Here is a 24,417-nt window from a genome sequence, read left to right as displayed (position 1 = left end):
CAAATGATAATGGAATTAGTTTAACAGAAAATGTGCATTGATCTCAGAAAATATTTTTTTTTACAATTTAACAGTTCAAGTTTCAAAAGTTAAAACAGGACTCTTAAATGGTATGATAAATTACTACTGAAAAACCTAAAGGGATCCGTTCAAGAGTCCATACAAACGTAACAAAAGTATCTCTAAATCAACTGCACAATTAACTCTTTATGGAATCAAAATCATAAATACTGAATAAGAATAATAAAAACACCATAAAATGAATAGAACAAAAAAACAGACTGTTTGGCAGTCTTTTCTTAGAAACAGATTTTACAGTATATTGCTCTGAATGTGATGCTATTATCTGAGCCAGACTGATTTTGCATGAAAGACCCCTGTCATAAATATATCTTAGCTAGGGGCCCATATTGCTCATGTTCTTTGTGACATCATTCGGTCACATTTAGTGCACAACATGATTTGAATATTGCTTAAATGGAAACGTACAATAAATAAAATTGTCTTGCCTTCACCCTGAGTCTAGATAGCAACAACCATCCACCGCTAAATATAATATTTTCTTTGAATCAAACTGCACAACACACCTCATAAATACATTACATTCACACAGAATACAACATCAGCAGCTGGTAAATAATTGATGCGTAATGCCTAAGGACAAAAAATAAATGCTGTGAAGGCGTACATACAGTGTATGACTGTATGATAATGAACACACAATATGCCATGTCAAAAACATTTAATTCTAGTGGCTCAGCTCATCGAACCACTTTTAATGATAGGGTATCATTTTAGTAGTAGCATTACTGAATTTTCAGTATAGCGAAATTAACGTTACAGTATAGTGCATAATGCTTGGATATAGTGGCTTGTTGGTTGAGTGGCAGTAGGTAGTTCGAGGCCTGGAAACTACCCTCGGGGGGAGATATAAATAAACACTGCAGGATGTCAAACACACCAAGGACAGATACACAGATGAGAGACCCCACTGTCCGAAAGGCAATATCCTGGGTGTCACCAGAGTCTGAAATAGGAACCATATTCTCTAAACAGTACAGCACTTTAAAGAGAATAGGGTGCCATTTTTACACTAGAATAGGATGCCATTTTAGATGCACGCTTGAAGTGCCCCCATTTCCCTACGATCCATCCATGTCATATCCTCCTTGGTGAAGTGTACTTCCTGGTTCCCGCCATCAGAGGGTACTCTCGTAGGTGATTGGGGTCTCGATTATAGTTCCGCTTTGCTCCCGCTCTGCATATCCAAGGAAAAAGGGTAGAAAATAATGATTTTTTAAAATCGCCTTTACAGTGTGTGTGCGTGCATGCTTGCATGTGTGTGCGAGAGAAACTGAAGTGCCTCCATGTGAGTATAAACTAAATAAGACGATAGGCCAAATGGTCAATAAGGAAAATGTCTCAGCGAGTGTACAGTCTGAGACACAGTGATGGGCAGGTAACACGTTGTACCAGGACACACAGTGTAGTCAAAGACAAATATCTCCCTCCAAACCTGACGAGCAACCACCATTGTGTGGTGACAGGGCTGAGACGAAACACGAGGCAGGAAACAAAGACTACCTGAAGCCACGATGCAAATCATTCTCCAATCCACAGCTTCTCTTTATTAGCCTGAGATCCTGACTGACACGCTCTGTTTCACCACTGTCAACAATGTTAAAACAAAGCATATCAGTTTGGATTCGAGGCTTTTTTGAATAAAGATCATCTCAGTCATAAAGGGACACTGCTTTTCATGAACACGCTTCCTTCCCTATGCTGTGTGGACAAAGCTATGACAAGCTGGTTTTAAAAAAGCACAATTGAGTATAATAGGAGTGGAGGTTAAAACCATAATGGGGTGTACAAGGTCACCGTTTACAGTGCCTTGCAAAAGTATTCACACCCCCCTTCGCGTTTTTCCTATTTTGTTGCATTACAACCTGTAATTTAAATGGATTTTTATTTGGACGTCATATAATGGACATACACAAAATAGTCCAAATTGGTGAAGTGAAATGAGAAAAAAAAACTGCCGCGTGGATATGTATTCACCCCCTTTGCTATGAAGCTCCTAAATAAGATCTGGTGCAACCAATTACCTTCAGATGTCACATTAGTTAGATTGCACACATGGACTTTATTTAAGCATCACATGATCTGTCACATGATCTCAGTATACATATATATATATATATATATACACACACCTGTTCAAAAAGGCCCCAGAGTCTGCAACACCACTAAGCAAGCAGCACCATGAAGACCAAGGAGCTCTCCAAAGAGGTCCGGGACAGAGTTGTGGAGAAGTACAGATCAGGGTTGGGTTATAAAAAAATATCCGAAACTTTGAACATCCCACGAAGCACCATTAAATCCATTATTTTAAAAATCGAAATAATATGGCACCACAACAAACCTGCCAAGAGAGGGCCGCCCACCAAAACTCACAGACCAGACAAGGAGGGCATTCACCAGAGAGGTAACAAAGGGACGAAAGACAACCCTGAAGGAGCTGCAAAGCTCCACAGCGGAGATTGGAGTACCTGTCCATAGGACCACTTTAAGTCATACACTCCACAGAGCTGGGCATTACGGAAGAGTGTTCAAGCAAACATGTTTGGTGTTCACCAAAAGGCATGTGGGAGACTCCCCAAACATATGGAAGAAGGTACTCTGGTCAGATGAGACTAAAATTGAGCTTTTTGGCCATCAAGGAAAACGTTATGTCTAGCGCAAACCCAACACCTCTCATCACCCTGAGAACACCATCCCCACAGTGAAGCATGGTGGTGGTGGCAGCATCATGCTATGGGGATGTTTTTCATAGGCAGGGACTGGGAAACTTGTCAGAATTGAAGGAATGATGGATGGCGCTAAATACAGGAACATTTCAGGGAAACCTGTTTCAGTCTTCCAGAGATTTGAGACTGGGACGGAGGTTCACCTTCCAGCAGGACAATGACCCTAAGCATACTGCTAAAGTGGTTTAGGGGAAACAATTAAATGCCTTGGAATGTCCTAGTTCAAAGTCCAGACCTCAATCCAATTGAGAATCTATGGTATGACTTAAAGATTGCTGTACATCAGCAGAACCCATCCAACTTGAAGGAGCTGGATCAGTTTTGCCTTGAAGAATTGGCAAAAATCACAGTAGCTAGATGTGCCAAGCTTATAGAGACATACCCCAAGAGACTTGCAGCTGTAATTTCTGCAAAAGGTGGCTCTACAAAGTATTGACTTTGGGGGGGTGAATAGTTATGCACGCTCAAGTTCTGTTTTTATTTCTTATTTCTTGTTTGTTTCACAAGAAAAAATATTTTGCAACTTCAAAGTGGTAGGCATGTTGTGTAAATCAAATGATACAAACCCCCTAAAAATCATTTTTAATTCCAGGTTGTAAGGCAACAAAATAGGAAAAATGCCAAGTGGGGTGAATACTTTCGCAAGCCACTGTACATCATGTGGGGATAACAGCTGTCACTCAAGCTAGGTTAGTAGTAGGTGTGTTTTTTTTTGTGTGTTTCTATTTCAAAAGCGATGGCGAGGCAGTCCTTCCTGTTGCTGTGTGCTTCTGTCTGTGCATTTATGCAAACAGTGTGTGTTTGCACATTCTGTGTGTGTGTCCTCACCCCAGGCAGTGTTCTTTGGTTTCTGCAGCAGGCGAGGTCCTGTGAGTCCGATGACCAGGGCCCCTACGGGGGCGGTGAGCAGGATGGAGAGTACAGCCACTGTCAGCACGTCCATGCCGTACTTCTCCAGCTCCTTATCCTCCTTGGTGCGGGCCATGTCCAGCGCTGTGGAGCCGATGGCCGCCTGGGGAGAGAAGAGGAGGGGAGGAGATCGACACATTTGCCACGTCACCCTCAACATTGTGAGAGCTGGAACTCTGTCATAAAGTTAAAATAACGCAGACATAGGTAATAATACGTGTTGCATGTCACGCAATCACTAGTTAGAATATTCAAATGTTATGGTTATTTTGCTAGTTAAGCCTTTTTTTGTGTGAAGCAAATTTCACCCCTTGGATCCTGTTTTGTATGCTTATTGGATACAGCGAAATGGAGAGGAGAGAGAATGTTGAAAGAGCAGTAAGCTGGCAGAGGTACATCGTACATGTGCTCCAGAGGCAGGGGTTTAGACCACTCCAGGCCACCTTAGTTTCGATTTAACGCTAAGTACCTGTACAGTGGCTTTGGGTAGCCAGGCCAGAGCGATGAAGAGCTTCTCTTTGAAGTTGAAGCCGGCACACAGCACACATACGAAGGTGAAGAGAATACGCACCAGCAGACCAATGGCCAGAGAGCCTATGCCCAGGCCTGGTGGGACAGAGAAGTTAAGGGGGTTGAACGATAAACACTTTATTCAAGTTAAAGTAGGAAAACATATGGAGAAAAACCTCTAATAGATTATCTCCAAAGAGCGGGGTATAAATGTATATGTAGTGTGTGTTCTTACTGACTGTGTGTTAGTGTGTGTGTTTGTGTTCTCACCGACAGTGTTTTTGTCCAGCTCTGAGATTTGGATCTCGGCCCCGATCAAGCCGAAGAGCAGTGGCTGGAACACCTCCCAGGCAATATCCACTATGTCCTCCACAGGGACCTGCACACACACACCGAGTCAGACAGACACACACACGTTACGGTTTCTCAAATTACTGACGTTTTCAAATACAATTTGTGAAAGTAGAGCAAATGGAGGGGTTTGAGAGGCGCCATCAAGACAAGCGATAGAAACATTAAAAACCACCTACGACACAAAGCAGACTACAGAGAAGAGTTCAGCAAACACCAAGACTTCACAACTCTGTTACTCTACTGGAGAATCTGCCTCCCATAGAGACAATACGAGATGTGACTCTGTGACTGTACATTTGGGATTGGGCCTCTATCCTGACTGGAAAAGTCCTAATGTGTGTTAAGACAGCAGTTTGTGCTGCACTGGAACGTTCAAGCTGTCCAGCTGCTATCCAATGTTTTAGTTTAGCCCACTGTGTTGGAGGTAAAGGCTCGGGGCGCATTTGGGTGAGAGAGTAAGTGCATAGCTAGAAGATGCAGGGTACAGCGGGTTGAGTGAGTGGTCGGCATGGGATGGGGTCGTTGTGTGTGTGGTTGACTGACCTTTGACCTTCTCCAGCCCAGGCTGGCCAGGAAGGCGAGGACCAGGGTGCAGAGACCCCCCGAGCCGGGGAAGCCGGCCACGTTGCTGCCGAACACGGCAAACACAGACATGCCCAGCAGCAGGAATGAGCGCTTCATCACTACGTTGTCCTACAGGAGATATAGTGAGAGAGAGAAGGAAGGAAGTATTACGAAAAGTTTTCCAAACAAGAACTATGTCCCTGGAGTAACATTACTGAGAAAGGGAAACGCTACTGAGAAAACTGAGCTCCATTATAGGTCAACTCCACAGGCCAGTTTCCTAGACCTGGACTACGCCTACTCCTAGACTAAAAGCTCTCTATTGCACTCCACACTGCCCTTCCACACCTGGAAAAAAGGAACAGCTATGTGAGAATGGTATTCATTGACTAGAGCTCAGCGTTCAACACCATAGTGCACTAAAAGCTCATCACTAAGCTAAGGACTCTGGGACTAAACACCTCCCTCTGCAACTGGATCCTGGACTTCCTGACGGGCCGCCCCCAGGTGGTAAGGGTAGGTAACAATACATCTGCCACGCTGATCCTCAACAAAGGTGCCCCTCAGGGGTGCGTGCTTACTCCCCTCCTGTACTCCCTGTTCACTCATGACTGCACGGCCAGGCAACACCATCATAAAGTTTGCTGATGACACAACAGTGGTAAGCCTGATCACCGACAAGACAGCCTATAGGGACAGCCTACACTGCTGCTACTCTCTTATTATCTATGCATAGTCACTTTAATGACTCTACCTACATATTACCCCCGCACATTGAATCTGTACCGGTACCCCCTGTATATAGCCTCGCTATTGTTATTTTACTGCTGCTCTTTAATTATTTGTTACATTTATTTTATTTTTGGGGGTATTTTCTTAACTCCATTGTTGGTTAAAGGCTTGTAAGTAAGCATTTCACTGTACGGTCTACTACACCTGTTGTATTTGGCACATGTGACCAATAACATTTGATTTGAAAGCTAAGTCCTTTCAATGGTGATTCGTACCTGGTCTTTGCTGGGAAAGTAGCTCAACAGAAGTCCCAGCAGTACCCCAGCTACCATTCCCCCTCCCACCTCCAGTATACCTCTCAGCAGGTTGTACCACATGGAGCCTGCAGAGGGAGACACAGCACAACATATGAAATGAATATCAAAACAGACGGGATCGTCCCAAATCGCACCCTGTTACTTTTGACCAGAGTCCTATGTGGGCCCTGGTCAAAAGTAGTTCACTATATAGGGAATGAGATACCATTTAGGACACAGAAGCAAGCAGGAGGTCAATAATAAAAAGCATGCAATACAAAGGAAGACACAGGAACAGCAGGACACATGCAGTTTGCTCATACTAATGGTCCTGTGGCTCAGTTGGTAGAGCATGGCGCTTGCAACAACAGGGTTCGTAGGTTCGATTCCCGAAGTGTGAGGGTGTCATCTATTGGATCCAGGACAGATTGCACGAAGATTTCTATTAATGCTGCAACAAAAACAGATAAGTTCTATTCTTTTTTTCTAGTGGTCTCCTCTCATCATTGGCTCAGAGCAGAGGCATAGATCAACAACCTCTCTCCTGATTGGCTTAGAGCAGAAGAACAGATCAACATGCTCCCGACTGATTGGATCCCTACCGGTGGCGAAGGCCATGCCCATGCAGGTGGTGAAGCCGGTGATGGCCAGGATGTCGTCGAAGCTGCCGGCAGCCATGAGGAGGGTAGGGATGCCCTGCTCCAAGCCGTAGCCATCCTTCTGCAGCAGCAGCATGGAGGGAACCACCACGGCCGGGGACACGGCTCCCAGCACAAATCTACAAGAGGCGGGAGAGCCAAAGTGAGGGTTAATCATCATCATATCATATTCATCAGGTTTGGGTTGCCAGGCTGAAGAGCGACCTCCGAAGAAACAACCTGCAATAACAATACTGATAATAATATTGTCATATGACCTTTTAACAGATAGCCAGTACAAACCCTACAGGAGAGGAGACACACTATGAGAGTTCATCATATAATATGTCCCTGTAGAAGATGCTTTCAAAGGCCTATAAAAGCACTTTGTGAGCAACTGCTGATGTTAAATAAAAAATAATGCATTTGATTGATTGATTTGAAGACATCGCAAACCATGAAGAGACAGGGGAGGGGTTATGGGGGATAATACAATTAGTATAGACAAAGTGTTTAATGATGCAGCTTTACTAATAGGAATTTGTTTGAGATATACACTACACATACAAATGTGTGTTGACATCCCTTCAAATTAGTGGATTTGTCTATTTCAGCTACAATCAATGCTGTATAAAATGTAACACACAGCCATTTAATCGCCATAGAGATAACATTGGCAGCAGGATGGCCTTACTGAAGAGCTCAGTGAACCTTTCAACGTGGCAGTTCGTCAAATTTCTGCAATGCTAGAGCTGCCCCGGGTAACTGTAAGTGCTGTTATTGTGAAGTGGAAATGTCTAGGAGCAACAACGGCTCAGCCGTGAAGTGGTAGACCACACAAGCTCACAGAACAGGACCGCTGAAGCGCTTAGTGCGGAAAAATCATCTGTCCTCGGTTGCAACCCTCACTACCGAGTTCCAAACTGCCTCTGGAAGCAACATCAGCACAAGAACTGTTCGTCGGGAGCTTCATGAAAAGGGTTTCCATGGCCGAGCAGCTGCACACAAGCCTAAGATCACCTTGAGCAATACCAAGCGTCGGCTGGAGGGGTGTAAAGCTCGCCGCCATTGGACTCTGTAGCAGTGGAAACTTGTTCTCTGGAGTGATGAATCACGCTTCACCATCTGGCAGTCCAAAGGACAAATCTGGGTTTGGCAGAAGCCAGGAGAATGCTACCTGCCCCAATGAATAGTGCCAACTGTAAAGTTTGGTGGAGGAGGAATAATGTCTGGGGTCATGGTTCGGGCTAGGCCCCTTAGTTTCAGTAGGGAAATCTTAACACTATAGCATACAATGACATTCTAGATGATTCTGTGCTTTCCTGTTTCAGCATGACAATGCCCCGTGCACAAAGCGAGGTCCATACAGAAATGGTTTGTCGAGATCGGTGTGGAAGAACTTGACTGACCTGCAGAGCCCTGACCTCAACACATTCGAACACCTTTGGGACGAATTGGAACACTGACTGCGAGCCAGGCCTAATCGCCCAACATCAGTGCCCAACCTAACTTCACTAATGCTCGTGCCTGAATGGAAGCATGTCCCGGCAGCAATGTTCCAATATCTAGTTGAAAGCCTCCCCAGAAGAGTGGAGGCTGTTATAGCAGCAAAGGGGGGACAAACTCCATATTGATGCCCATGATTTTGGAATGAGATGTTCGACAAGCAGGTGTCCACATACTTTTGGTAATGTAGGAGGGTAGGGTAGTGTATTTAGAGGGATGGATGAATAGAACAATGGATAGATCAGAGTGAGAGACAGTAAGAGTGGAGAGGACAAGAGAGAGAGCAAGAGGAGAGAGGATGAGAGAAATAGAGAAGACAAGAGATGGAAAGCAAAAGAGGGAGAGAGCGAGAAAGAGAGAGCAAGGGGCTAAGAATCAAAGGATGAAATGAAAATGTATAAAGGCTGGGTATCCAATTCTACTGGAGAGCTACCCTCCTGGAGGTTTTTGCTCCAACCCCAGTTGGAACTAACCTGGTTCACCTTATCAACCAGCTCATTATTAGAATCAGGTGCGCTAGATTAAGGTTGGAGTGAAAACCTACAGGACAGTAGCTCTCCAGGAACAGGGTTGGAGAGCCCTGGTAAAAAGTATACTTCAAGTGTTCATGGTGAGTTACAGTAGCTGCCAAATATTCTACACCGGTCTTAATGGAATGCAAGTGGTGTTAGGTAGACCTTTAGTTTTACAAATGCGTCGGGAGGCTGCAGAATACTAAGTGGAATTTAGACGACCGACCGACAGACAGAGAGAGTTTACCCTAGGATGAATCCCCAGATCCAGGGCAGGCCCATGAGGAAGTGGGAGGCGATGGCGATGGTGCAGGCCTCGATGATGCAGGGTCCCATTCCCAAGCGTATACACACCATACTCAGCTTCTTCAGAGCCTGGGAACACACACATGTATACAAACACACACACATTAATGGAAAAATCTCAATTTCATTAGTCCACTGTTGATACAATCCCAAGTTAAAAGGAACAATCCACATTTCATTAGCCCCAAATGTTTTGCAGGTCAGCAGTAAAGTTGACATACTGTGGCAAGTGACACTTTGCTTCTTGAAGGTCCTGAAAACTTGACTGCTGAAATGCAAAACATTTTGGGACTGTATCAACAGTGGACTAATGAAAAGAACATACACATTGTTTTTGAGTGGATTTTTCCTTTAACACAGGTTGTTACGGGAACATTAATAACAAAGGAAGTACTAAACACTAAAAGCATTGGCCTATGGAGAGTGCGATAGAAAAATTACATATTTACCTGGTTTGTTTGATATTAACAGTTAGCAATTAATACTTTACAAATAGGAAGACATTTCTGTTCTGTTCAATTCTGTGTTTCTGTAACGAGATGGTTTCCACTCTAGCTTCCTGCAGTTAGTCTGGGCGTAAGGTCAAGCATTCTATAGACAAAATGTGGTGTGTGTGACCCAAGATAGAGATGAGCTTAGAACAATGCCTCATGGTTCTCATCTTCCTGGCATCTGGGAAACTAAGCCGGGTTGGGGGCAAAACACCATCCTATGTAGATAACCAAGGTGGCTTTTGGGAGTTGGAACCAGTCTGACTAAGCATTTAAGTTCTATATAAGGTCTCCGTTTTATCATTATCAGTTAGGATCTTGGCCCAACAGTCGACGGTTTCATTATTGCAATAATTAATCGATATTGAATAAAGACAATTGTTTGAAGAAATGACAAAGTCTCTCTCACTTTGAATAGAATATTCCACCAAAAGAGTGTTTTATTGACATACCGAGCCATCCAATCCCAGGCCTGCTCGGGCCAGGATGACAGCAAGGGCAATGTTCCTCAGGGAGGCGGACCATCGGTTGTCGATGTACACGGCGTCCGTTACCACGGGGATATTACGCAGCAGGAAGCCCGACAATAGCATACCTGTAGAGAATGGCAGAGAACAATGATACTTTATCATACTATTATATTATGAAAGTTAATACTTTTATAAACAACCATGGCGTTATTCTTTGGACTTTCTCTCACAGCAAGAGGGACAAAAAATGATGTCTTGGTGTGTTGTTCTGAAGACAAACGTGTTTTTATTTTTTTATTAAAGAGCTAAACAGAGGCTAAGATATTATTCCCATTGGTTTAAATGCCAAGAAATACATATTTCATGACATTCTTTGTTCTGATGGTCTGGGAACTGCATATTAAAAGGTTGAAGATCAATTGGTTTAAGATATCAAAAGGCTTCTAGGCATAGGAGTCTTTTGAGAGTAAAGGAAAAACCTTTCCAAGTAGGAATAGCGCAAACTGAAGAAAGACATGCATACAGTGGAGTCTTTCATTTACTGTATGAAATTGAATTGCCTTTGGAAGGTCAGAAAGATCAATATGGTCCTGTGTGGTTCAGGTGGTAAAGAGAGTGGGCATTAGCCAATGTCAAGGTTGTGGATTTGATTCCCATTGGTGGCATACAAAACCGTATGCACTCACATCACAGTGCTGTAAACCGCTTTGGATAAAAGTGTCTGCTTAATAGCGTATTATCTATAAAGTACACAACAATTCCATCCCATTTGGGACGCAAGCAATGACTACTGTCTGAGCAGGGAGGAACCAGTTGACAGGCATAAGAATGTCGGTTAGCCTAAGTAAAAAAAGAAATACCTTTAAGGCTGTAACAAAGCTTGAACGAAGCGGAATTCCTGCTTTGTTCCGTTTTAATGCTGCATCCCCAGGCAACGCAGGCCAAAGAAAAAGTCTGTTCAGTTCGAGACAATAAAACGGGGACATCTCTGGGTTTACAAAAAGAAAAACAGGGGTTGGAGAGACATTAAATATCAAAGATCTATATCCAACAAACAGGACTTAACTTCTGGTTAACTTCTGGACTATGGGAGCGGGCTGTCGGCTAGACACTACGCTAACGATCAACGTTTAGAAATTAAAGACCCACCGCAAACACTTCTTTATTATCTACAATCTCCTTTCTGGACTGTTGAAAGTGAGGAGTAGGCTGTGAACCCGAACGTCTGACTTCTACCTTCTTGCGGGCTGAATGAGTGGCCACTGTCTTATTATAGGGGTCTGTGCAAACTACAGGACTTTTCATGTGGTTACCAGCATCAAGAGAGACTTTGGTCAAAGCTCAACCAAGTCTCTATTGTTTGTTGAGAAATGAATACATTTTTCATTCACTTCCTATCAGTCTAAGTCAACAAGGGTGTTCATTTGCTTAGAAATGGGATAAGGTGTGATATGAACTCACTTCACTGTCTAGGTATGGTAGTAACGCATGTATGATGTATGACACATGAAGTAGCAGTGTTGACAAAGCCAGACAGAATAATAAGGGGACTGTTTGACCATCTGTGAATAGTAAAGAGTAGTAGTGAGGGGACAAGCAAGTGCATGCAGGCTAAATATAGTGGGTGTGTTTAATCTGAATGTGTGCTTATTATAGTAAGTAGGTGTATTCTATCTACTATATCAGCAGATATATATTACCAGCAGCCAGGCCGATGGCGTCTCTGACTGTTACTAAGGAGCATGTAGGGCACTCAACACCATGAAGACGGCATTTTTTCTCATTCTCAACAAGTCAAGGTTACAGAAAATAACTTGTGTGCTGCACATACACAGACAAGACAGACCCCATCACCTACAACACACACACGCAAACACATGCACACAAACACTCACTCTCTACATTTGCATTACCTACCCAGGAGCGGGGGAAAGGGAGGCAGTTTGGGAAGCCGTATGAGGCCCACCAGTTTGCCCCCGGTGACGGAGCAGATGAAGAGCACGGTGATGCCGAACAGGTTCCCCCCCGGCAGACACTCCTTCTCTGTGATGGACCACACCATGCCAAACAGCACTAATGCAATGAGTACTGGGAGGGAGGAGAGGTCAGAAGTCAGTACGTAGCCAGTTGTTTTTGCCTTTGACCTGCCAAATAAAATAACAGATTGCATGTGCTGTACTTGATTTGGTTTGCAAGGTACAATGGTCTCAAGTCTACTACTAAGCCTAAATGTTAACTTGTAAATGTCAGTATATCAGGGACAGTGGGTAGTGCTTTAGTCTATCTGTAAACCTACTCCATTTGTGCTATATAAATACCTCTGGGTACTGTGGCACTGTTCAACAGCGTGCGCTGGATAAAGAGAGAGACACACACTGGTTCTACAAACCACCCCATTTTCCACTCGCCCAAGCACAGAATGCTACAAGATGCCAACCCCTGATCCCATAGCAATGTCACCATGGTAACATCTCTACGGTAGCATTAGCCCCCCTGGTTCCCAGAAGTAAATGAAACAGACCACAATGGCATTATCAGCACATTGAAGCGCTATGAAGTTTCATGACATTAGGCCACTCTGGTGTTAGGCCTATATTGTATCTCTATTCTGGTGTCCATAGCCCACTCTAGACAATACTAGAGTGGCCTATATCTATGTTGGTGCCCACCCTTGGTGATGAGGGAGGCCAGGAGGCCTCGGGGCGGGCAGGGGCATGCCCGGCGGAGCCTGCCACAGCAGATGACCGGGGGGTCGGTGTTGGTGCCCGCATCCACCACCGGGTTACGGGGGATAAAGTAGGTCTCCTCCGTGACCTGGGGGGTTGGGCTCCGGCTCACCACCACCTGAATCTGGTTCACACCCAGGAACTACCGGGGGGGGGGGGGGGGGGGGGGGGGGAGACGTAGAGGAAAGGGGTCTTAGTTCAATATGAAAATGTGTCAGTAGCCATACTTTTTAAATTAAACTTTCTTACTACTAAAATGCCATTTCAATACAAGCTTCTGAAAAAGTAACTACTGGATATTTTCATATTATTTCAAAAAGATTCCTATCATACTCTAACCATAGTTAAAAGGTGCAATTTGCAGAAATTGCTCCGCCATTTTCTGGTTGCTAAAATTCAAATAGTTTGTTTAATTTAAGTTTATGTAACAAAACAAGCAATGTATAGTGCAGAGAATCAATGTACCATTCAAAACCACTGTTAAATATATTTTCAATAACCAAAAATATTATATTTTCAGCTGGTGCACAAAACCAAAAGTAAAAGACGCAAAAACTAAACTTAACAGAAGCATAGAAATAGTGCACAGAGAACAGACCTTGCTTTCAATGAGAATAACTGATCTATATTTCACATTTCTATGTGAATTTGGACAGGTCGCCCAAAAAGCTACATATTGTGGCTTTAACTTCTTGAGTTGAAATCATTGCAATCTTTCAAGAGAGAATGATTGTGGTCAGGAAGTTGTTTTGGGTAGCCTAGCCTAACTCTTGAAAGGTGATAAGAATGGTACTGGAGCCAATGCCACTGGCTTTTTTGCCTCCATTTCTTTGTCACACCTACAGTATGTTAAGTGGTTCTCATTGTTGACAGAGAGGTTAGTCACACTAACGAGAAATGACTGTGTTCCCAGTGTTAGGTTCTAAATAAACGGAGTAAAAACTCACGGACGACTAGTAAAGCTCAAACCAAGCTTATTCACCCACTGCGTTACACAGCAACGTAAGACAAAAACACATTTACACAAGTACTGGTATTTAAACCTTCCTCCTATGCCGGAGTCTCCTCCGTACACATCTGGACAGCCAATGCATCTCTGTTGCTAGGCAGGAAGTTAAGTGATATGGGTAATAAACTGTTCCTTCTCCCTTAATGTGACCTGGCCTCGGCCCCCATTCCTCACTAATCCACAACTATCCATCCTTATCAGTGACCACGACCATGCGATCGCCATTCTCTTACTTAGTAACATCCCAAGTCCCTGGGTCATATCCAACCTTAATTGACCCCACCATATACATTCCTCCTACAGATAACCATTCACTTCTGGTGTAGCAAGTATTTCAAATTAAAAAGAGACTGTGGCCCTTCGCCTTTCCATAGGATACCTGATGTCTAACAATAACACGCTCTGCACTCCCTTCTATCCCGCAGTACCATGAACAAGGACAGTTCATATTTCAAGTTTAGAAGTCAGAACCCATCCCCAGTAAACAATAGTTCTCATGCTTATCATAAAGAGTAGATACCGAGGAGTGTGCCGCAATGTGAACAGTCAGTGTCATGAACAAGGCTTTTGATCCAACTTACAGAAATATTACACTCGGTGGAAAAAGAGGCTGGCAAAAATCATGAGCAAATCTGCTGGTAGGGTACATCTCAAGGTGTTTCAAATGACCTAACAAAAAGTCAGCAATGATGATTTTACGTCTGTTTTCAAGTAAATATTTGACCCCATAAATACATAGTGCCAAATAAGAGTGCACAGTACACTGCCAATAACACATTTAAACTAATGCCTTCAAAACTGATTCTAGATCAATACGTGTGGAATTGTCTACTATTGAGCCAAAGCTTTCGGTCAACCATTTCTCATAGCCTCAGCGACTCAGTATCATTAAATTATGTAAAAGGCTATCTATTAGCATTTTGGCTAAAGCACTAGATATACTATACCTCTGCATGGTTCGTTACTGACGAGGCTCCGGGACTGTGTTCTAGGTCCAGCAAGGGAGAAGGTGTAGGCGGCTTCGACTTGGGCTGGTCGTCCTCCATCATGGCATCTAGTACAGTTCACTTTCTCCTCCTCACTTCTTCTCGAACGTCACAGCAAACCTGCTGAGGAGTTGGGTGGGCCATCGGTGCACTGCTGCTCTGCTCTTCACCTGTTGTATGCTAAGGTCCCATTCAGTGAGTCGTCACCTGTTCACCAGTCAAAGGCAGTGACCGTGAGTGTTTGCTTGGTGGAACTGGCCAGAGGCCTTTGAGGCAAACATGGCTGTAGAGATATGAGGTGGAAACCAGCCACGTGCAGGAGCAATCAAAGGTGACGGTAAACAGTACTGTAAAACAGTTTTCAATGTTCAGCATTCTGCTACCAGAATGGAATGAGACTGGGAGTAAGGGCATCAATGCATGAATGCAGAATTTCCTCTTTAACTTCATATAGAAATCATACTAAATTTGTTATTAGCGACATTGCCACCACTCTCCTTCGATAAAGGCATGAAAAATAATGGCATTTCACTTACAGCAGTGTCCATTTTATCTGAGACGAGCTCAAGTTGGATTGCTGTATTTAAACACGTTCCAGTTTATGCGAGTAAAGTCCTACTGTATAAAAATGTATTGTGACAGCTGTGATGGTAACAGTCAGTTTCGGTACAATTTTAAAATGCCAACAGATCATTTGTTAGTTCAACATGGTGGGATCTTTTTGTGTCTGTAAAATGTATTATGCGCGAAATGGCGGTGGTTACACCTTTATGCCCAAATATTGGTACAGTATAATAACCATCATATCGGAGTTAGCTTGGGAGTGGTGATGATATGGTGTGTGGTCCTCCCACTACAACTTGGGAAACCATTGTGTTTATTAGGCTACAGATTAAATACATGATGGTGAACTTCACAGGGTGGTGACAGTGCACCGTGATGAGCTTGATACCGCTTTCCAATAAATAGGGGATTCTTTTGGTGACATGATGATCGGTGCTTGACTGCCGTTTGACAAATAAAAATATTCCTCGCTCTTCCATAATAATCTCATGTAGACCAGCGTACCCGCACGCAAAATTTCCTGTCATAGGATAACCAGAGCCAAAGTCATTATTCATCGGGTGATTGGTTGAGCCTTATTTGAAGGCGTGACATCACTTTGAGCCTTTACCAAAACAATGGCGGGCAATCTCTCTCCCCTCGGATCTAAAACTTGGTAACAAGTGACAACCCTAAAACCAGTAGTAACGACTAACTTCAATGACAGTTCTTACAATTAAAAAGATATATCTAATATTCCCGCAACCCAATAACATTGTCGCCGATAAGGACTTGTTAGCTACCTAAAGGGTGAGAGTCACCTCAGACGTTTTATTATAAAACAGCTCAGCTAGCAACGCTAGCTAGACTCAGGAGCTCATGGGCACATACTAGACATGTCACATAGGCTTCAGGAGCCAGCTGGTTAGATATGATTCCACCATGGGCAACTGCCTACTAGTTCGTTTTCAACAAAATATGTTCAACTCATAGCTACTTAGTTCATCCAGTGACGACCGCATTTAGAAGGATAGCTACTGACTCACACTGGCCAGGCAGAAGCCATCTCGCTAGTTAACAGTTAGCTAATCGTGGACGCCAAACGAAGACGCTAGCTAGACTCGGAAACTCACAGCCTACAATAGCCAACTGGTTAGACATAACCATGGGCAACAATAACTGCCGACTAGTTTGTTTTCAGACAAATATGTTAAACTCATAGATAGTTTAGCCACTGACCACTGCATTTAGGAGTCTAACTAAATTCGCTCGCTCACTCACTGGCCAGGAAGTAGCCACTACTAGCCAACTAATCGTGGATTTCCTATAGATGGATTAAGCCGGGTGGACACTACACGACTTTCAAAATCCTAACATCGCTGAGCCTTTCACATTAAACTACCACCTTTCCTGTAGTTCATTTTATTTTTGTGTTGCAAACGTAGTGGTGAGCACACTGAACGATGTGCCACAGATGGTGGTCACACACTTCAAGATTCTTCACTTGGTCGCGAGAATTCTCGATACCACGCGGTCTCGTGAAAACAATGTGATTAGATTTAACGTAGATACGAGCTGAGGCTCAAAGCAGCATCATAAACATTCAGTCAGACACTCACACTTGCCATACAGAGTTGAACTATCTAGCCAACATTTTGAATTGAATAACATTGCTTGTGAACTTCAGAGCTGTAGCAATTTGACACTTTGGCAAAGGCGAGTACAAATGCATAATAGTAGTTATCACTCCTGTACGAGATGAGTCATCTTCTCACTGGCTTCTTCTCTGGCGAGCTCTCATTGGCCACTGCTGATCACCTTTCTCAACTTGTTGTTGCACATCTCACACTACAAGAGCATTGCAGATTGTGTTGATAAAAAGCAAACACGTTTAAAAATATCAGGACATCTGGACTACTCAAAGACCAGATCGGTAGTCCTCAGCTTGCGTCTCTGACCCGCTCACATTAAAACGAGCGTCGGTGACGGCCGTGCGCCCCGAGTGGGCAACGACATGGGGATTTTGTCTCCGATCTCAAAAACTTGTCTGGGACAGCTAAATCGTGTGGTGTACACCCGGCGTTAGCAGACAACGTCAGCTGCCATGGGGCAGAGGTCAACCTGTTGTTGTGATTCTGGATGGCCAGATTGCTAGCAAGAATTATCAGAACCTGCCATGTGGGGAATCGTAAGTGGCTCGTTTCATCTCGTTATTGATACCATGTCTTGTTTTTAGGTGTTTTGACCGATTTCATTTTGCTACCCGCAGTGTATCTGCGAACTGTTGTGTAGAACGCACGTGTCATGACCAGAGTGGGCATATTTGCTATTTAATGCAAGTTTGTGACAAAATTATTGGTAGAGTTTAAAATGTGATGGAAGCACATTGAACTTAAGATTTTGAATTGGTACATGAAAACTTAAGTGAAAAAGTATACTGAACAAAAAAATAAAACACAACATACAACTATTTCAATGATTTTACTGAGTTATAGTTCATATTGGTGAAAACTGCATTTTTCGGCAGGACAGAGCAGCTACGTCTGGTAAGATGAGGGGCGGGGGTGTGTGTCTATTTGTCAATAACTGCTGTTGCGCGATGTCTAATATTAAAGAAGTCTCATGGTATTGGTCGCCTGAGGTAGAATACCTCATGATAAGCTGTAGACCACACTATCTACCAAGAGAGTTCTCATCTATATTAGTCGTAGCTGTCCATTTACCACCACAAACCAATGCTTGCACTAAGACCGCACTCAACCAGCTGTATAAGGCCATAAGCAAACAGGAAAATGCTCATCCAGAAGTGGCTCTCCTAGTGGCTGGGAACTTTAATGCTGGCAATCTTAAATCCATTTTACCTCATTTCTACCAGCATGTGTCACATGTGCAACCAGAGGGAAAAAAACTCTAGACCACCTTTACTCCACACACAGAGACGCATACAAAGCTCTCCCTCGCCCTCCATTTGGCAAATCTGACCATAATTCTATCCTCCTGATTCCGGCTTACAAGCAAAAACTAAAGCAGGAAGTACCAGTGACTCGCTCAAAACAGAAGTGGTTAGATGAAGCCGTTTTGCTAGCACAGACTGGAATTTGTTCCGGGATTCATCCAACGGCATTGAGGAGTATACCACATCAGTCACCAGCTTCATCAATAAGTGCATTGACGATGTCGTCCCCACAGTGATCGTATGTACATACCCCAACCAGGCAACAACCGCACCGAGCTAAAGGCTAGAGCTTCCGCTTTCAACGAGCGGGACACTAATCTGGACGCTTATAAGAAATCCTGCTATGCCCACAGACAAACCATCAAACAGGCAAAGTGTCAATACAGGACTAAGATTGAATCCTACTACACTGGCTCTGACGCTTGTCGGATGTGGCAGGGCTTAAACTATTACGGACAACAAAAGGGAAACCCAGCCATGAGCAGCCCAGTGACGCGAGCCTACCAGACGAGCTAAATGCCTTTTATGCTCTCTTTTAGACAAGAAACACAAAGCATGCATGAGAGCACCAGCTGTTCCGGACGACTGTATGATCACGCTCTCCATAGCCGATGTGAGAAAGAAATAAACAGGTCAACATTCAAAAATGCGTGGGGCCAGACGAATTACCAGGACGTGTACTCAAAGCAAGCGCGGACCAACTGGCAAGTGCTTTCACTGACATTGTCAACCTCTCCCTGTCAGTCTGTAATACCAACATGTTTCAAACAGACGACCATAGTCCCTGTGCCCAAGATAGCGAAGGTAACCTGCCTAAATGATTACCGCCCTGTAGCACTCACGTCTGTAGCCATGCAGTGCTTTGAAAGGCTGGTCATGGCTCACATCAACACCATCAAGCCAGAAACCCTAGACCCACTCCAATTCGCATACTGCCCCAACAGATCCACAGACTACGCAATCTCAATCACACTCCACACTGCCCTCTCTCACCTGGACAAAAGGAACACCTATGTAAGAATACTGTTCATTGAACACTGAGCTGTAGTCAACACCATAGTGCCCACAAAGCTCATCACTAAGCTAAGGACCATGGGACTAAACACCTCCCTCTGCAACTGGATCTTGAACTTCCTGACGGCAAGCCCCAGGTGGTAAGGGTAGGCAACAACACATTCGCCACACTGATCCTCAACACTGGGGCCTCTCAGGGGTGCGTGCTTAGTCCCCTCCTGTACTTCCTGTTCACTTACGACTGCGTGGCAAAGCACGAATCCAACAACATCATTAAGTTTGCTGACAACAACAGTGGTAGGCCTGATCACCAACAATGACTAGACAGCCTATAGGGAGGAGGTCAGACAATATCCTCTCCCTCAATGTGAGAAAGACAATGGAGATGATTGTGGACTATAGGAAAAGGAGGGCCGAACAGGCCCCAAATTAACATTGACTGAAGTGGAGCAGTGTCGAGAGTTTCAAGTTCCTTGGAGTCCACATCACCAACAAACTAACATGGTCCAAACACACCAAGACAGTTGTGAAGAGAGCACAACAACACCTTTTCCCCCTCAGGAGACTGAAAAGATTTGGCATGGATCCCCAAATATTCAAAAAGTTCTACAGCTGCACCATCGAGAGCATCCTGACCAGTTGCATTACCACCTGGTATGGCAACTGCTCAGCATCTGACTGGAAGGCACTACAGAGGGTAGTCTGAACACTTTCCGAATGTACTGTAGGCTTTGTGCGCATGGAACATTTCTGGGATCTTTTATTTCAGTTCATGAAACGTGTTGCATTTATATTTTTGTTCAGTGTAAATTGTGTGCACTATGGTCATCATGCACTGTTTTTTTATCTGCAACAAGTCCGTTTGGTGGAAACACACCACTGGTGGGGAAATTTGCATATTTTGTTTATGCATATTTTAGAATTTTTGCATGAAAATCTGTTGCTAATTGGATGGAAACTTATCAGACATGTATTATTACCGACAAGTAAACCTAATAACGTAGACTAATCCACAACCTAGCTGCATAGGGGCACTTAACAAGTCACATGCTAATGGACTGTTCCAAAATGCTCACACTCATTTGCCAGGTACAGCTGTATTTCAAATATGAAGAGCTGGGTAGCTCTTTTGCTAGCTGTCCTGATGTATATGAATACATGGCAGGAGTTACGATATGAATATGTATAGCTAGCTCCCACAGCCATTCCAAGCTAGCTTGCTATATTGAACTAAAATATAAAACATGCAACAATTTCAAAGATGTGACTGAGTTACAGTTCATTGATTTAAATTGACTAATTTCATTCTAAGCCCTAATATCTATGGATTTCACATGACTGGGCATGTGCGCAGCCATGGGTGGGACTGGGAGGGCATAGGCCCACCCACAGGGGAGACAGGCCCAGCCAATACAAATGAGTTTTTCCCCACAAAAGGGCTTAATTACAGACAGAAATAATCCTCAGCACCCGCAGGCGAAGAAGCCGGATGTGAAGTTCCTGGGCTGGCGTGGTTACACGTGGTTTGCGGTTGTGAGGCCGGTTGGACGTACTGCCAAATTATCTAAAGCGACATTGGAGGCAGCTTATGGTAGAGAAACGAATATTACATTATCTGGCAACAGTTCTGGTGGACATTCCTGCAGTCAGCATGCCAAATGCACACTCCCTCAAAACTTGAGACATCTGTGGCATTGTGTTGTGACAAAACTGCACATTTTAGAGTGGCCTTTTATTGTTTCCAGCACAAGGTGCACCTGCGTAATGATGAATGTTTAATCAGCTTCTTGATATGCCACAAATTTGTACACACCATTTTTGAGAAATAAGCTGTGTGTGTATGGGAAATTTCTGGGATCTTTTATTTCAGCTCATGAAACACGGGACCAAAACTTTACAAGTTGTGTTTATATTTTTGTTCGGTATAAGCTTCAATAAATGTTTCACTAGTCACTTTAAACAATGTTATGTTTACATATTACATTACTCATATCACATGTATATACTGTATTTTATACCATCTACTGCACCTTGCCTATGCCGCTCAGCCATTGCTCATCCATATACTTACATGTACATATTCTCATTCACCCCTTTAGATGTGTGTATTAGGTAGTTATTGGGGAATTGTTAGATTACTTGTTAGATATTACTGCACTGTTGGAACTAGAAGCACAAGCATTTCGCTACACTCGCATTAACATCTGCTTAGAATGACTTCCCTAATAATCCTGTTTACATGGACACATTTTAAATCATGTACCTGATGGGACTTAAATAAATGCAGAAAATCGGCAAACAAAATAAAAGTCCTACCAAAGCGACCATGTTATTTTTGCATAGCCTATTTGATTCGGAGTTCGGACATATAAAAAGTTTTATGTGACAAATATTTTATAAATGCATACTTTCTGTTTTTTTGCGCTCGTACATGTAATGTTATATTAACACTAATAATTCGATATTCAAAAGATTATGGCATTAGTCATGTAAACACCTTACTTTGCTCATCTTAAAATCGGCGTAACGTCCAAATCGAAGTAAGCATACACCGATTAAAACACTGGGTTTTCTGAGCAAACTTTGGAATTATTAGGACATAACTCTTATTTCGGACGGTAAGTAGCCTAGTGGTTCGAGCGTTGGGCTAGTAACCTTAAGGTTGATAGATCGAATCCCTGAGCTGACAATTTACAAATATTTCGTTCTGCCCCTGAACAAGGTAGTAAACCTACTGTTCCTAGGCCGTCATTGTAAATAAGAATTTGTTCTTAACTAAAAAAAAAAATTGGCGTTCCAGCACTGCATTTGACCTGCGCATGTACCAGCACCGGTAGCCCGAGCAAACTGAAAGCATGCATATTAGAAATTGTTTTCACATAAACTGTATATGTCCGAGTACAATTTGAAATAGATAAATGGGGCATTGTATCAGTAAAACAGAAATGGAAAGGGATTTACCCTTCATTGTAAACGTTTTTAGAATCAATTGAAATGTAGGCTAAGCCTTTGTACATATTTGATATACACTGAGGTTTATTCAGAGTTCACTTTGGTATATGTATATGTTTGTATTTATAGAATGATTTGTATTGTTTTTTGGAGATTGTTAGAGGCATGTTAAACTTGAATGTAATAATACTGGTCAGGTTCTGCAGAACAGCACTTTTTTGAGGAGTTTTGCTATTGTTATATTGTTACACTACTTTTTGATACTGTTTTTATGAATACATGTTATGTACAACGTGATGCACTGATTTTGTAATTGTATTTGAATGTGAAATGAAAATAAAAACTATTTTTCACAAAAAAAAAAAAAAATATGTCCGAACTCAGAATCAAAAGGTTTCGCAAAACTAACATGGTCACTGTGATAAGCGATTTTCTACATGTATTTCTCCCGAGTGGCGCAGCGGTCTAAGGCACTGCATCTCAGTGGTAGAGGCGTCACTACATACCCTGGTTCGACTGCAGGCTGTATGACAACCGGCCGTGTTTGGGAGTCCCATAGGGCGGCGCACAATTGGCCCAGCGTCGTCCGGGTTTGGCCGGGGTAGATCGCTGCGCCACTCGGGAGCCCCTAAACTGTTCTTAAAACTGACTTGCCTAGTTAAATGAATAAAAAGTCCCCAGTGATTTCAGATGTGTCGATGTAAACTGGATAATAAGGGAAGCCATTCTTGCAAAAGCATGTCAACGTTTTAAAATAACTATTATCTGTCTATCCACAATAATCGTATTGTTGTGTGCATGTAACCGACTCAAGTCTCACACGTCAAAGCTGCAAAGTTACTTTTAAAAAACACATTTTTGCTAACCAGACATTAGGCTACTGAAAATGATAACCAACATGACCAGCAACGTTGTTTATGCCAGTAAACTACGTTGACCGACGTTAGTTAATCCAATTTTGAAGAGACAGACACTAATCAATGCTAGCTTTAGCTCGACACCATATGGCACATTTTGGAACCTAGCTACTTTAGCAAGCTAACATTAATCGCAAGCCTGTGGCATATGGTCTCACGCATTAGCAACAAGCTAGCGAGTTGGCTTCATTATCGTATCTTTACATTCACATTATTCATATCGACGGTCTTTAAACATGGATGTATTCCTGTAGAATGTTAAACATAGCTACCTAACACTATGCCTAGCTATTATTCCGCCACAGCGGAACTGATTTACCGCGCGCAAACTTTTAGAAAAATAGCTACAACTGACTTGCTATACACGTTTTATAAATCCCACCATAAAGTAGTCACGGCAACGACTGTGTTTACTCACCTCAAAAACGCAATAACTGCCATGCCCATTTATGAACTGTCGGTCTGTGTGCCTGCTAGCTAGAAGGATGAGTGATGTCCACTCCTGCACGGAGTTGCGACAGTACGTGATTATGATGGGCAGGAGGGATGACAAGACCCCGGCCAATTGCCCAACGTCATCCGGGTTTGACCGTTATTGTAAATAATAATTTGTTCTTAAAACTGACTTGCCTAGTTTAAAAAATGGAATGTTCCCTTTTGAATTTCAAAAATATTTATATAAACCTAACCCGGAAGCTAGTGAAACTGTTGCATTATACTTACGTCACTGTTTACGCCTAGCTTTTTCGCCGGTTGACTGACGTTAGTTGGCTGGCTAGGGAGAGAAATTAATCTCGATCTAATTCGCTAGTTTTAGATTTGGTGCGTAACTACTTCCAGTCTTTGCCGATCCTGTGCAGACAACCCTACCAAATGGCCTTATGGCTACATCTACTTGGTTGAATCTCCAGGTTTACACAGGTACTACACATAGCTAGTTAGAAACACACAAGTGTTAGCTAGCGATTTGCGGTGAATGAAGTGCTTCGAACACACAAATCAAAATCAAATCAAATGTATTTTATATAGCCCTTCGTACATCAGCTAATATCTCGAAGTGCTGTACAGAAACCCAGCCTAAAACCCCAAACAGTAAGCAGTGCAGGTGTAGAAGCACGGTGGCTAGAAGTATCGAGTAACGTTAATAACCGGAGTCCACAGCTTTCCAACTTTACTGTGTATATTATGAACACATGAGGTTCATCTAACCTGGTCCTTG

General features: G+C 43.2%; 1 protein-coding gene across 1 annotated transcript; it reads right to left on the bottom strand.

The window, feature by feature from the left end:
• Nucleotides 1-194: 194 nt before the first annotated feature.
• Nucleotides 195-23,719, bottom strand: LOC120034935 (sodium/hydrogen exchanger 9B2-like). The gene is made up of 13 exons (XM_038981639.1): nucleotides 23,617-23,719; nucleotides 14,778-15,023; nucleotides 12,765-12,963; nucleotides 12,013-12,183; nucleotides 10,078-10,220; nucleotides 9,076-9,203; nucleotides 6,775-6,950; nucleotides 6,152-6,258; nucleotides 5,124-5,273; nucleotides 4,497-4,605; nucleotides 4,186-4,322; nucleotides 3,636-3,819; nucleotides 195-1,258 (listed from the first exon to the last, which is right to left on the bottom strand). The coding sequence occupies exons 2-13, from the start codon at nucleotides 14,877-14,879 to the stop codon at nucleotides 1,200-1,202; spliced, it is 1,665 nt and encodes a 554-aa protein (XP_038837567.1). The 5' UTR covers nucleotides 14,880-15,023; nucleotides 23,617-23,719; the 3' UTR covers nucleotides 195-1,199.
• Between the last annotated feature and the right edge of the window lie 698 nt (nucleotides 23,720-24,417).

The sequence above is a fragment of the Salvelinus namaycush genome, chromosome 42, assembly GCF_016432855.1.
Source record: "Salvelinus namaycush isolate Seneca chromosome 42, SaNama_1.0, whole genome shotgun sequence".
In the NCBI taxonomy this organism is placed as follows: Eukaryota; Metazoa; Chordata; class Actinopteri; order Salmoniformes; family Salmonidae; genus Salvelinus; species Salvelinus namaycush.
The sequence above is the reverse complement of the archived record's forward strand: the minus strand, read 5'-3'. Positions and strand labels throughout refer to the sequence as shown.

What these genes read in the sequence shown, in the direction of transcription:
- LOC120034935 (XM_038981639.1), bottom strand. Translation starts at nt 14,879, where the DNA reads ATGATGGAGGACGACCAGCCCAAGTCGAAGCCGCCTACACCTTCTCCC. An exon ending in TCCCTTTCCCCCGCTCCTGG is followed by an intron (nt 10,221 to 12,012) that starts GTAGGTAATGCA and finishes CATTCTCTACAG; the next exon opens with GTATGCTATTGTCGGGCTTC. An exon ending in TACCCAAAGCCACTGTACAG is followed by an intron (nt 3,820 to 4,185) that starts GTACTTAGCGTT and finishes TTCTCTCCCCAG; the next exon opens with GCGGCCATCGGCTCCACAGC.